This window comes from Phyllobates terribilis, unplaced genomic scaffold (assembly GCF_046119375.1).
Source record: "Phyllobates terribilis strain yellow unplaced genomic scaffold, ASM4611937v1 Scaffold_3__8_contigs__length_932513732, whole genome shotgun sequence".
Taxonomy (NCBI): Eukaryota; Metazoa; Chordata; class Amphibia; order Anura; family Dendrobatidae; genus Phyllobates; species Phyllobates terribilis.
The window spans coordinates 46,980,450-46,994,862 of NW_027362763.1; the positions used below are offsets into that span (position 1 = coordinate 46,980,450).

Consider the following 14,413-nt stretch of genomic DNA (forward strand, 5'->3'; position numbering starts at 1 on the left):
CACTCCAACTGCCTCCTCAAACAACAAACACATCCAACTCCAGAACCAGGCAGTATAAAACTAACACTGGCAATCCAAGATTGCCAAAGGTGATAGTATATAGCAGAGGGGAATGACCAATGCTGAAAAGCTGAGACTATGAAAGCAAGGAAGCTCCAGAGACTCTCAACTGAACAGAGTAACCCCTGCGCTGCTAGCAGAAACCCCTCTCTGTTGCGATAAACCCGTGACAATTATATTCAGAAAACCCATGTATTGTAAAAATGCAAAATAAATGTGAAAGCGATAATTAAGAAAACATAAACTTTTAGCTCAGAACCTATGTGGATAAAAGAACGCTCGTTACTTATGTATGAAAAGTTCCTCTAACACCATGTGGGAGCCGCAAGTTTCACCGCTGTGTCGGCTTCATCAGGGGAACAAATGCGAAGGTTAGTAACCAGTTTCTACAAAATCCCTCACCCCTGGGAAAAAAATCACAAAATCAAAAGTTTCCAAAAACAAATCCGAAAACTTGTACAATCTGCAGAGCAGAACTACAAGAGATTGCTGAAGATTCACGGTGATGTATTGAGGTGAAACGATCCAGGCCGGATCATCATGGAGACTTTCTTTAGTGAGTAGTAGTCTGTGTTCTTCCAGCTGTACCACACGATGCCATCTGGTCCCATCATCTCACGACCTTTGACGTACTTTCCTCCCTTATACAGGACAATTTTGTACAAAAACAAACATGAAAAAACATATTATGTGTGAATGACTTTACTTCAATTTTCAGTTACGCTCATTTGGCCAACACTTATCCCCCCAGCCCTTTTCCCCAAAACCAACCCCATACACAAAATGCTGAGCTTGGCTGAACTTGCATGTGTGACACCCCAGGGGTCTGGTTGCCACAGTGATAGAGATATTACGTCTGAGAGCAGGTGGGAGGTCCTTTGGTCAGGGATCCTGTGCATGCCACACCTCCTGCCCAGTCTTGGGAGGGGAAGAACTTCCCCTATATAAACCCGGGGCTGAAGCAGGGTTAAGAGTCAAGGAGAGTAGAGACAAGAGACAGTCATAGGAAGAAACAGCTGGAGCTCAGTGGGAGCAATACTACTACGAGTCAGGGGCTGGCAGCTGCAGAGCTCGCCCTGACTGAGAAGCTTTCTTACCGGACCCGGCGTCCGAGGCTGTGGGGACTAACTCTTACCCAGCAGCAGAAGCCGACCGGCAGGGGATTTCAGGTCCTCAGGCCCAGAAACCCGAAGGCATGGTCACACGTGTGGGACCAGCACCGCCATCGTGGAGCGGAAGCCAATAGAAGGCCCCGAGTCACGGGCCATACGGGTGAGCACCACACAGTACACTCAGGGACGTGGGCTACTTATATCCGCTTCTAGCAAGGTAGCCAGAAGAGTACAGTCAGTTTGGGAGGCCTACAACTCCGCCTGGCCAGGGGAGATCCCATCTGCTCAAGGACTGACCAGGCCCCGTTCGCTAGCAAGTACTCCGGGAGGGTCTATCGTTGTTACCAGTAAAGACCCTGAATTACACCGCACCGTCTCTGAGTGGTTCCTGCTACCCCCATCTTCCACGTCGGCTGCCCTGAGGCCATACCCCTCCCGTTGGGGGTTATACTATCACGCTGCACAATTCTACACCGGCCTCAGCGGTCTGCCCTGCAGCGGCAGCTCCATAGCTGCAAATCAACGGGTGGCGTAGTCGACACTCAAATAACATCTATCAAGACTGCCACACACTGAGTCTGACTCCCTGGGCACGGACCGGGTCCCCGCCACTCGGAGACTACAACCCTCATCTGATCCGGTTCCGGGTAAGCCCCGTGCGCGAGACGCTGCGCGACACAGCAGGCCCAGGGGCGCGTCAACTTTGGCGTAGTCGGCAGGATTTCGTGCCCTCAACCACCGGGTACTGCGTGCCTGAAAAGCAAAGACTGTTCAAACTTACCAGTGGTGAGGTTTCCCGCCATCCGGCGCCATCTTCTGCCTTCTTCCCGCCATCCGCGAAGTTTTCCCGCCATCCGACGCCATCTTCGGCCTTCTTCCCGCCATCCGTGGAGTTTTCCCGCCATTGGACGCCATCTTGAGGACGCCGCGCGGGAAGAAGAGGGGCGTGGACTTCGAAAGCGCGCGAGAACTGAAGCCCCGCCTCACGTCCGGACGTTGCGTAAGGTCCTGGAAGGAGCCCAGCAGACGCCGACGTCACCGGAGCGCGACGGAAGGTCCTCAACCCTGACGATCTACTGCGGAGCCGCGGCCTACGGAACAGGATCATCGCAAGGTAGGCCACGGTCCACTAGGGGGGAGGAAGATGTCGGATACGGAGGAGAGCTTCACTGCCTCAACCCCCGCCAGCGCCACCGCTGCTGCAGTTATGCCCTTCACCATGCCCTATATCCCGGGAGCCGCTTGGCTACCCCAGTACTCAGGGGAGTCACATACCCTGCATGACTTTAGAGAAAAGCTGGATAGCCTCTTCCAGGTGTACCCCCTCACAGAAGAGCAAAAAGTGAGCATCCTGGTGGCCCAACTAACCGGGGCAGCCAAAAGGGAAGTAAAATCCTGGCCACCTGGGAGGAAGACTGTCGCAGGGATACTAACCCGGCTGAAGGATACCTTTGATACCCGCACCTCAGCCGAGATTAAGCTTAGATTCTACGGGTGCAAGCAGCGAGCGCATGAGAGTATAAGGGACTATGCACTAAACCTACAAGAGGCCCTGAGGGCCATTAAGCAGACCGACCCTGATGGAGTGGGAAATGAGGACAGGCTGTTGACCGAACAATTTATAGAGGGACTGTATTGTAATGCCCACCGAACTCAGTTGCGGGCGATGGCCTTACAGGATCCCCATCTGGGCTTTGCACAGTTCAAGGACAGAGCCATCCGGGTGCTCCGAGAACCGGCACCGGGTGGCGTTATGACCCACAGGCGCCCAGCTATTACTTACCACCAGGAGGCGGCGCCCTTGTCGGCAGGGCCTGTGGGAGCTGATGCGCAGGCTTTGGACAATGACCCGGCTCCAGACCTACACCATCAGGTCCAAGAGCTAGCTAAGAGCGTTGCTGCGCTAACCCGAACTGTGCAGTCTTTACAGGTTTCCACCCCAGGGAAGATCCAGCTGGCATCCGGACCGGAGGACATCCCGTGGCGTCGACCAAGGAGGACCCCACCGGCCAGAGGAAGACCCAGTGACCAATACAGCGAGGACGGACGACCCATCTGCCGCCGCTGCAATCAACCCGGATATATGGCAAGGTACTGTTCTTTAAACGGGCACAACCTGGGGTAGAGGGCCAACCCCCAGGAAAAAGATCACCAGGCCCATCGAACTGGCGCGACAGATATGTGGGAGGACGTCCAGTCTTGCCTGTGGTACTGGATGGCATCCCTATGAGTGCCCTACTAGACACCGGGTCACAGGTCACCACCATCCCGTACGTGCTCTTTAAGCAGTACTGGAATGACTCGGATATTACCCGCTACCCTGACGACGACTTGAGTATCATCGCCAGCAATGGCCAGCCCGTGCCACAGATCGGATTTAAAGAGGTGACCATCAAAATCGGTAGAGTCGAACTGGCAGCACAGGGACTGATCATTGTAGATATTGACAAACATGAGAGTCACCCAAAAATAACTCTAGGAACTAATGTAATTGAAAATTGTCTTGCAGAGGTGATTTTCCTTTTACAGCAGGTTGCCAAGAACGCCAGCTCCGGCGAGCAGCGGGTGCTCCAGAAAGAGATCCGGGCACTGATGCGACGGCAACAGGTGGAACTCTCCGGCGGTGAGATTGGTAGCGTAAGAATGTGTGACCCTTTTCCTATTGCCATGCCCCCAAAAAGTGAAATGATGATTTGGTGCCGGGCAGCTATTGGTCTGAGAGGTAGGGATTACCAGGCAATGGTAGAACCAGTTTACTCGGACAGTAGGCCCACCATTTTGACAGCACGGGGGGTGGTTGATGTACGCCATGGGAGGGTGCCCGTTCGCATAATAAATATCGGGGAGAGGGAAGTGTATCTGCCCCGGTATGCCACGCTAGCTAAATTATATACCATTAACCAAAATTCTATACAATCTGTGGAACCCTTGCCTCCATCTCACCCGGAGGAAGGTAACGGCTCTAAGAAAAACATGGAGGACTGGTGTCAGCAACTACATCTGGGTACTGACTCCACTCCCGCACACCAGAAACAAGGAGTCTATCGGGTGGTTCAAGAGTACGAGAGAGTGTTCAGTAAACACCCGTTAGACTTCGGGCGAGTCAAGGGGGTAGAACACCACATCCCCACGGGAGACCATCCTCCTATAAAAGAGAGGTATCGACCCGTACCCCCTGCCCACTACCAACACGCCAAGGGGATGCTTAGAGACATGAAGGAGGCTGGGGTGATCAGGGATAGCTGTAGCCCCTGGGCAGCTCCACTGGTCTTAGTCAGAAAAAAAAGACAACACCATGAGGATGTGTGTAGATTACCGGAAAATCAACCGTATCACACACAAGGATGCGTACCCCTTACCAAGGATAGAGGAGTCATTGGCTGCTTTAAGATCTGCTAACTTCTTCTCTACCTTGGATCTCACTAGCGGGTACTGGCAGGTTCCTGTAGCAGAGGCGGACCGGGAGAAGACCGCATTCACCACCCCGATGGGACTTAGCGAGTTCACCTGCATGCCGTTCGGACTCTGCAACGCACCAGGAACCTTCCAACGACTAATGGAGTGTTGTCTGGGCCACAGAAACTTCGAGACGGTCTTGTTGTACCTGGACGATGTCATCGTATATTCCAAGACGTATGAGGACCACCTGAAACACCTGGCGGAAGTGTTCGAAGCTCTGGCGAGTTACGGCCTAAAGGTGAAACCCTCCAAGTGTCACCTCCATTAAACCAAAGGTGCAGTACCTGGGACACGTGGTGAGCGCTGACGGAGTGGCTCCCGACCCTGATAAGATCACCGCAATTAAGGAATGGCCAAGCCCCTCCAGCGTAAAAGAAGTGCGGCAGTTCCTCGGGTTGGTAGGCTACTACCGAAGGTTTATTCCCGGTTTCACCAAAAAGGCAGCACCTATGCAGGACCTCCTGATAGGCCAGTCCCGGAAGGCCAAGAACCAGAAGCCGCCCTTCAAATGGGAGGAGCTGGAAGAAGAGTCCTTCCGCCAGCTGAAGATGGCCCTCACGGGGGACGAAATCCTGGCGTACCCGGATTATAGCCAGCCCTTTATCCTCTACACCGACGCCAGTAACATCGGTCTAGGAGCCGTACTGTCCCAGATCCAGCAGGGGAAGGAACGAGTAATCGCCTACGCCAGCCGAAAACTGCGACCCACCGAAAGGAACCCCGAGAATTACAGCTCATTTAAGCTAGAGTTCCTGGCCGTAGTATGGGCAGTCACCGAGCGCTTTAAGCATTACCTCGCTTCTTCCCGGTTCACCGTGTACACGGATAACAACCCGTTGACACACCTGGACACGGCAAGACTCGGTGCCCTGGAGCAGAGGTGGATGGCCCGTCTGTCCAACTACGAGTTCACAATCAAATACCGGGCCGGACGCTCCAATACCAACGCGGATGCCCTGTCCAGGATGCCCAACCTGCCGGACGAAGGAGAAGATCCGGAGGGACTGGAAGAAGTTGAACTCCCTGCGTTCCACCGTCATGGGACTATCCAGTATTCCCACCGGGTAAGGAGTAAGCAGGCTGCTACGTTGAACCCCTTATCTCACTACAACTGGGCGGAAACGCAAGACAGCGACCCTGCCGTCCGACTGGTGAAGGAGATGCTGACTCGCCCGGAGGCTTGCCTTGAACCAGACGCTCCGGAGGAAGCCAAACAACTATGGGCAGAGAAGAGTCGACTGTTCCTTTACAAGGGGAAGTTGTGCCGCAGAATGGTTAACTCCCGGACGCATGAACTACTCTGGCAAGTAGTGGTGCCACGAAGAGACGCAGCCATGGTGATGGAGGCATACCACGACGGAGCTGGACACTTCGGGTGGAAGAAGCTGGAGTTCCTGCTGCGCGAGCGATTCCACTGGGTAGGCATGAGGGGAACCATTGAGAAGTGGTGCAGAGACTGTGGCCCGTGCAACCTGAGAAGGAAGGACCGTGCCAGCCAGAAGACTCCCCTGCAGTCCATCGTCACCCGGCAACCGTTGGAACTGGTAGCCTTGGATCATGTAAAACTGACCCCAAGCAGAAGTGGCTACGTCTACGCGTTAACCATCGTGGATCATTACTCCCGGTTCTTGGTTGTCGTCCCCGTCAAGGACTTAACGGCTCAAACAGCAGCTAGAGCCTTCCAGCAGCACTTTTGCCGTCCACACGGGTACCCGGACCAAGTGCTGACGGACCAGGGACCTGCCTTTGAAGCGGAGGTCTTCCAGGAATTCTGCAATCTGTATGGCTGCCGGAAGATAAGGACGACACCCTACCATCCGCAAACTAATGGACTTTGTGAGAAAATGAACCAGGTGGTAATGGATCTTTTAAAAACGTTGCCCCTGGAAGAACACAGTCTGTGGCCTGAGAAGTTGCCCGATCTGGTGGACCTATACAACCACATCCCGGTAGGTTCCACCAACTGTACCCCGGCTTACCTAATGAGGGCAAGACCTGGTAAGTTACCTGTTGACCTGGAAATGGGAGTCCTGACACCCGAGGACACTTCACCAGAAACAGACTGGGACACGGAGAGGCAGCAGCAGTACCGGAGAGTACAGGAGAGCGTGGAGCGAAGTCTCTGTCAGGCTAGGGAAAGACAAGAGAAAACTTACAACCAGTATGCTCCCGCTGTTCCGCTGGTACCCGGAGAGCAGGTCTTGAAGAGGAAGAGACGGCTCCACAAGTTGGACGACCAGTGGGAAAAGGACCCGTACACCGTACTGCCCTCAAGCCACGAGAACCCGAAGGTTTGTACCATCAGTAAAGACGGAGGGGAAACCACAGCTATTGTATCCCGGGACCACCTGAAGAAGTGTCCCGAACAACTGAGGAACCCTGAAGAGGAACAAGAAGACCATCGACCCGTAGAGGAAAGGGAAGATATGGTTAGTACTGTGCTCGGGGACTTCCCTCGGTCTTGGACTCAAGTCAATGGTGCAGTTGTGGTACCCGTACTCACCTTCCTCCAACCAGCATCCCAAGCACCTACGGAGCAACAGGTAGAGCTGGAAGAACAGCCGGTCCAGGAGATAGAAGACCCCACACCCGCAGACCAGGAGGATCAACCCTCTGCTTGCAGTGAGCCTGCCATATCCCTAGTGAGCCAAAGAGCCGGTAGACAGCTGCCCAGTTTACCCTTGACAGCTCCTACACCCTGTAGTTCAGGGCTAGGCAGTCAGCTCCGTAGGTCCACTAGGGCCACTAGAGGCCAGTTACCCGCACGGTGGAGGATTTGAAGTGTATAAATTGTTTTATTTATGTTTACCTGTGTATTGTTGCTTGTGTATAATTTTGTGTTTCTAGTTATTTGTAGGAGTCCTTGGTGGATTTACCGGGAATCCTTGTACATAGTTGGAGCGTAACCCAGGACGGACTAAAGACTATTAAGGACTCGGGGTAGGACAAACCCCTACCTGGTTACGTCTCCCTGTTTTGGTGAAATGGACACCTTGCTTTTCTTCAAAGACTGCACCCGGTTGCGGACACGCCGTAACCATCTTATGTGTTTTTCTTATTGTATTGTTATTGTTATACCTTGTTATGTTTTTCTAAAAATATGTTTAGTCCCGGAGTACTAAATTTCACTAGGGGGGAATGTGACACCCCAGGGGTCTGGTTGCCACAGTGATAGAGATATTACGTCTGAGAGCAGGTGGGAGGTCCTTTGGTCAGGGATCCTGTGCATGCCACACCTCCTGCCCAGTCTTGGGAGGGGAAGAACTTCCCCTATATAAACCCGGGGCTGAAGCAGGGTTAAGAGTCAAGGAGAGTAGAGACAAGAGACAGTCATAGGAAGAAACAGCTGGAGCTCAGTGGGAGCAATACTACTACGAGTCAGGGGCTGGCAGCTGCAGAGCTCGCCCTGACTGAGAAGCTTTCTTACCGGACCCGGCGTCCGAGGCTGTGGGGACTAACTCCTACCCAGCAGCAGAAGCCGACCGGCAGGGGATTTCAGGTCCTCAGGCCCAGAAACCCGAAGGCACGGTCACACGTGTGGGACCAGCACCGCCATCGTGGAGCGGAAGCCAATAGAAGGCCCCGAATCACCGGCCATACGGGTGAGCACCACACAGTACACTCAGGGACGTGGGCTACTTATATCCGCTTCTAGCAAGGTAGCCAGAAGAGTACAGTCAGTTTGGGAGGCCTACAACTCCGCCTGGCCAGGGGAGATCCCATCTGCTCAAGGACTGACCAGGCCCCGTTCGCTAGCAAGTACTCTGGGAGGGTCTTTCGTTGTTACCAGTAAAGACCCTGAATTACACCGCACCGTCTCTGAGTGGTTCCTGCTACCCCCATCTTCCACGTCGGCTGCCCTGAGGCCATACCCCTCCCGTTGGGGGTTATACTATCACGCTGCACAATTCTACACCGGCCTCAGCGGTCTGCCCTGCAGCGGCAGCTCCATAGCTGCAAATCAACGGGTGGCGTAGTCGACACTCAAATAACATCTATCAAGACTGCCACACACTGAGTCTGACTCCCTGGGCACGGACCGGGTCCCCGCCACTCGGAGACTACAACCCTCATCTGATCCGGTTCCGGGTAAGCCCCGTGCGCGAGACGCTGCGCGACACAGCAGGCCCAGGGGCGCGTCACATGTATTCTTGATATACAGCTGACAGACACTTCTAGAGGCAGCTTTTTTGCAATGAGAAAAAAAGATTGGGCATGTTGAAATTCAGCATGTTCTACCCTCCTTTTTTCTAACATCAGCCACCAAGAAAATGTTAGACAGTAGTTATAATAAAAACATCTCTCACCCATCCTGTCCTGAATTACACAGACAACCTATCAAGCCACTTACCAGATGGTAAACACCATTGAGGTTGGAGTAGAAGCACTGATAGTACCACCAGCCCCCATGAGAGATGTCCGCACAGAGGTTCCCAGACCCGGGAGAGCTGAAACTTCTTTTATTGTGGTACCAAGCAAACGAGTCCTCGGCTGTCCCACTGAACCCGGCTACGTGGAGTCGGTAATGGTTGGCTTCATTGTCTATGCTGCAAGGAAAGTAAGAAACAGTAATCATGTGCAATATATTGTAATTATATCTATCAGTCTATCTATGTCCTATCTATCTATTATCTATTTATTATCTATTCATCTATGTATCTTATATCTATCTATCTATCTATCTATTTATTATCTATCTATATATTATCTATTATCTACCTATTATCTATTATCTATCTACAGTAGTGGCCAAAAGTATTGGCACCCCTGCAATTCTGTCAGATAATACTCAGTTTCTTCCTGAAAATGATTGTGTTATAGCAGAAGATGGAGTCCCTCAAGTTTAAAGGCCCCATCTATGCTATACAAGTCTGACAGTTATTTTAGGTGAAAACAACAGCTATGAATGTTCCTTCTTGTATCAATAGCGTGTCCTTGGGAGAAGATAAAGTGATTCTCCCTGGCCAGATGTTTCTTCTTGTAGCAATAATGTGTTCTTGCAGAAAGATGAAATGACCTTGCTAACTAGATAAGTCTAATTAAATATTTTAAAGCATACAGAAACTAGCTTTTTTCGCTTGTTCAGCTAAACTGTATAATCGAACCATATATGGCAAATCCGTTTCCTGCCTTTAGGGTGTATATTAGCCCTGTGTTTTGTAATAAAGTTTTTAGAGTATGTTTAGACACAAACATCCTGTCCTGTGTCTTCATTCTCTCCGAGCTCGTAATCCAAAGGATAGAAGACCCAAAATTCAGAGACGACAGCTGGCGCCTCGAACAGGGACCTTGAGTTAATCTACCCAAGGGTGCTCGACCGGTCCGAGACGTGGGACGAGTGAAGCTCTCTGTTGGTGATATATACAGCGCTGAGGTAAGAATAACTGTTATATTCTACCTAATTATATCACTGCATAGAAGAGACTCCCTCACCTCCGAGCGGTCGTCTCCCCAGGTAATTCAACAGATTGTTGTCTGGCTCAGGTCCCTTTGAACCAGTAGAATCCCTCAGATAAATTGACAGTCCTGCCTTCTATCCTTTGGAGAATTTAAGAATGAAAGTATGGATCCGATGATTGTGTTGTGGATGTGTCCCGGGATTGATGTTTTTGGTCTGTTTTTCTGGCTGGCGTATAAGTCCTAGAGAGGCTAGTAGTGGAATGGTTCAGAAACCTTTGTGGCCCATTGTCTAAGTGACCATTGTCTAAGTGACTGAGGAGTCTCTTCTAGGTGAGGAGAACCGAAAAAAATGGGGAACCAAAATGCCAAGAAAGGCATTATAGCCAAAGACTTAGTAGTACGCAGAGAAGGGAAACAGGCACTGATTGGAATTGACAAAATATTGTGTAAAGCGGGAATGAATGAGAATGGAGAGATGAATGGAGAGAAATGGAAATCCTTCTTTAACTGCTATCATGGATGGTTGAAAGATAAGGGTCTGTTAGGGACAGTGGATGTATGGATGAATGCATGCGCTTATTTTGAAGGAAAGATTGAAGAATTAAGAGACGGACGTTACAGACTGACAAAAACCGGAATGACAGATTTTCCTCCCTGTCCGCTCCCGACGTCACCCCCACCCCAGTACCAGAATTCTCAAGAACCTAAATGTTGGGTTTGCCCCAGATGTGGACAGCAGAATCCCTTGACAGTAGACATCTGTGTGGCATGCGGAGGACTGAGACCCCACCCAGCTAGACAATTCCCAATGAGGACGGTAGTTGTGCCAGGAGCACCGGGAGCAGCAGCAGCAGCAGGGGGGGATGCAGTGGTTCCAGGTCAGGAAGCTCGCACAATGTTAATGTATAGACCATGGAGTCCTTCAGAGCAGTTGGCACTGATCTCCCAGCTGCCAGACCCATCCCAGTCCCCTATGGGTTTTGCTAGAATGATCACCACCATACAGGATACGTACCATGCCACTAGAATAGATCTGCAGGGGGTAATTAAGGGAAAATTGGCAGATGAAGCCCGCTATGATAGGTTGATAGATGAGACAAAAAAACAGTATGCCAATAGGACCGGACCCTTAGATGCAGAATCTAATGATGCAGCAGCTGGAGTCCTATTCGCAGCAGCATTGGTAAAAGCATGTCAAGACAGGCAAGCAGAAAAGAAAGTTACACTAGAAGATAGAGTGCAAGGGAAGGAGGAAGATCCTAAGGATTATTTCTATGCACTAAAGAAAACCTGGTCAGAAATGGGGTTCAACCCCGGGAATAAGACTAGTGAGAGGGTATTAGCAAGTGCTTTCATGAATGGACTAAAGAAGGAGATTGCAGAGAAGGTAAAAGCAAGTAGACCAGACTGGAGATCAGTGAAGGCAGAAGATTTAGCTAGAATAGCTCAGGGGGCACAGCATGACATAGCGCAGGCAAAAAGAGCTGCCAGAATACATATAGTAGAGACGACCCCCAGAAAGAACAGAGGCAGAGGACGGACTGAAGGAGGAGGACAGAAACTGTGTTACGGATGTAAAAAGCCAGGACATTTTAGAAAGAACTGTAGGACCAACCCGTATCCAAATGCTCAGAGTACGGGTCCTCCAGCCGACCAAACAACGCCCCCATAGGATGAGGGTAGCTTGCACATGAACCCCCTCATCTCCTTACCCCCAACTCCCAGTTGTATAGTGCAGGTGAACCTACCAGGGGGACATGAAATCAATTTCCAAGTAGATACGGGGGCCGACAATTCAGTAATTACGCGAGGTGATTGGCCATATACTGACACTGATTTTTCACATCATGTCATTGCCACCCCCTTCAATTCCCCGTCTGTCCTGCTCCCTGTCACTAAGAGAATTCCCCTGCAAATTCAAGGAGCTACTGTACATAGCCAGCTCATGGTATCGCCCCAAGGCCAATGTAATCTATTGGGAAATGATGTGTTGTCCCAATTACAAGCACATATTGAGTATCATCCCGATGGCACTGTCACCATGACCCCAGGTTTAAAACCAAGTACCCTTTGCAAAATTATGTCACTAGATATTGCCAGCATAGAAGAGACAAATGAGTTTCCCCCGATATTGGAGCAGGCTGTGCCACATGATTTTTGGGCCTCAGACAAAACAGATGTTGGTAGGTTAAGAGTTCAACCAGTAATGGTGAAATTAAAACCAGGAGCCATCTTGCCTCAACAGAAGCAGTATCCCCTTAGCTCGGCTCAGGAGAATGCCATAGCCCAGCAGGTCCAAAAATTACTACAGAGAGGAGTCCTAGTCAAAACCCAGTCCCCTTGCAACACTCCCCTGTTCCCAGTAAAGAAAAAGAGTGTGCCAGGACAACCAGCCCCATATAGAATGGTCCATGACCTCCGGTTGGTTAACAAAGCCACAGAACTTCTAACACCAGTTGTGCCCAACCCGCATACTCTCCTGTCACAGATACCTTCTAACTCTCTTTGTTTTTCAGTGGTTGATTTGGCAAATGCATTTTTCAGTGTACCATTACATCCTGACTGCCAGTACCTGTTTGCTTTCACATTCCAGGGTAGTCAATATACATGGACAGTGTTGCCACAGGGTGCCCAGAATTCACCCACAATGTACACTGCAAGTCTGCAGGAAATACTGGAGGGATGGTCTGAACCACATATCGTTGTTTTGCAATATGTCGATGACCTGCTCATTTGTGCCCCCTCCAGGAAACAATGTCATAGTGCAACTATATCGCTTATGTTGTTTCTCTATCACGCTGGCTGCAAGGCATCGAAAGATAAGCTTCAGTTTTGTAAATCTTCAGTCACCTTTTTGGGACATTGCATTACACCAGGAGCTCGTCATTTAACAAATGCACGTAAACTAGCAGTACAGGCATTCACCGTCCCCATTAATGTTGCAGCCCTCAGAACTTTTCTTGCACTTGTTTCCTATTGCAGACAGTGGATTCATGCCGTCTCTATTTTGATGCAGCCCCTCTATGACTGTCTTACTCCAACACCTTTTGTACTAACACCAGAGGCAATAGACTGTTTTTATTCTGTCAAGAACCGTATTTTGGCCGCTCCAGCTTTGGGTACCCCTAACTATGAGCTCCCATTTACTCTGTACCTTCATGAACAAGCTGGACATGCAGCAGGAGTTTTAACTCAAACACACGGTGATAATCAGAGACCTGTTGCCTACTTTAGTGGTAGATTAGATGCGGTAGCCAGAGGTGCACCATCCTGTGTACGTGCTCGGCATGCTGTTGGACTATTACTCCATAAATCCACAGACATTGTTCTTGACCACCCGCTCACCGTTCTAACACCTCATGATGTCTACACTATATTGAACCAAGTGCAACCCGCTCACCTCTCAGCAGCACGTCATCTCAGGTTACAATGTGCACTGTTAATGCCTCCCAATGTTTCTTTACAGAGGTGTACTACTCTGAACCCAGCAACTTTGTTACCTCTCTCGGATCTAAAGGAGGAGTCAGGTACTGTGCTTTTTAAGGAAGATCCAAGAGAGGAAGTTCCTCATGACTGTGTACAAATGATGGCACAAGAAACGGCAGGTTTACCTACTGTATTTGAACATGAATTACAAAATGCAGATTTTGAATTTTTTGTAGATGGATCCCATCATCAGGACGATTCAGATACCTTCCATACTGGATATGCAGTTGTCTCCCTCAATGCAGTAATCAAGGCAGAACCAATGCTCCCACACCAGTCGGCTCAAGAAGCTGAACTTAGGGCCCTAACCGAGGCCTGTAAACTAGCGGAAGGTAGTATTGTTAACATTTACACAGATTCTAGGTACGCATTCGGTATACTGCATGATTTTGGTCCAATATGGAAGTCAAGAGGTTTCCTGACGGCAGCAGGACACCCCATTAAGAATGCTGATGCGGTCCAGCAGTTAATTGATGCGCTACAACTACCTAAACAAGTAGCTGTCATAAAGGTAAGAGCACATACCAGACGCACCGACCAGGTAAGCAGAGGAAACGCGATGGCAGATGCAGCAGCAAAAACAGCAGCCTGTAAGCCGCAACAAGGGTCAACAGTACGTCAGTTAAGTGCCCCTAAAAACCCCTTTGTGTCGGAGGACATCTTATCCCAAATGCAGGCTCAGGCTCAAAAGGAGGAGGTTGATAAGTGGTTAAAGGAAGGTGCATGTCTGAATGAAGCAAATGGGGTATGGGGGAAAGGGACACAATGATGCCTTCCAAGGGCACTGTACCCAGCAGCTGCCCAGATACTACATGGGCCGACACACCAATCTAAAACGGGTGTGATGAGTGTGATGCAGAAACATTGGGTGGCACCAGGATTCTCCACCTGTATTG

The 14,413-nt window shown here is 50.4% G+C and overlaps 1 protein-coding gene across 1 annotated transcript in view; it reads right to left on the minus strand.

Moving 5' to 3' along the window:
- Positions 1-557: 557 nt before the first annotated feature.
- The window catches only part of LOC141258432 (angiopoietin-2-like), a 73,625-nt gene continuing 59,769 nt past the window's right edge, over positions 558-14,413 (minus strand). Inside the window, exons 5-6 of the mRNA XM_073673432.1 lie at positions 8,983-9,178; positions 558-701 (exon numbers count right to left, since the gene is read on the minus strand). Of these exons, the coding sequence (XP_073529533.1) occupies positions 558-701; positions 8,983-9,178 (340 nt within the window). The remainder of the gene's footprint in view (positions 702-8,982; positions 9,179-14,413) is intronic.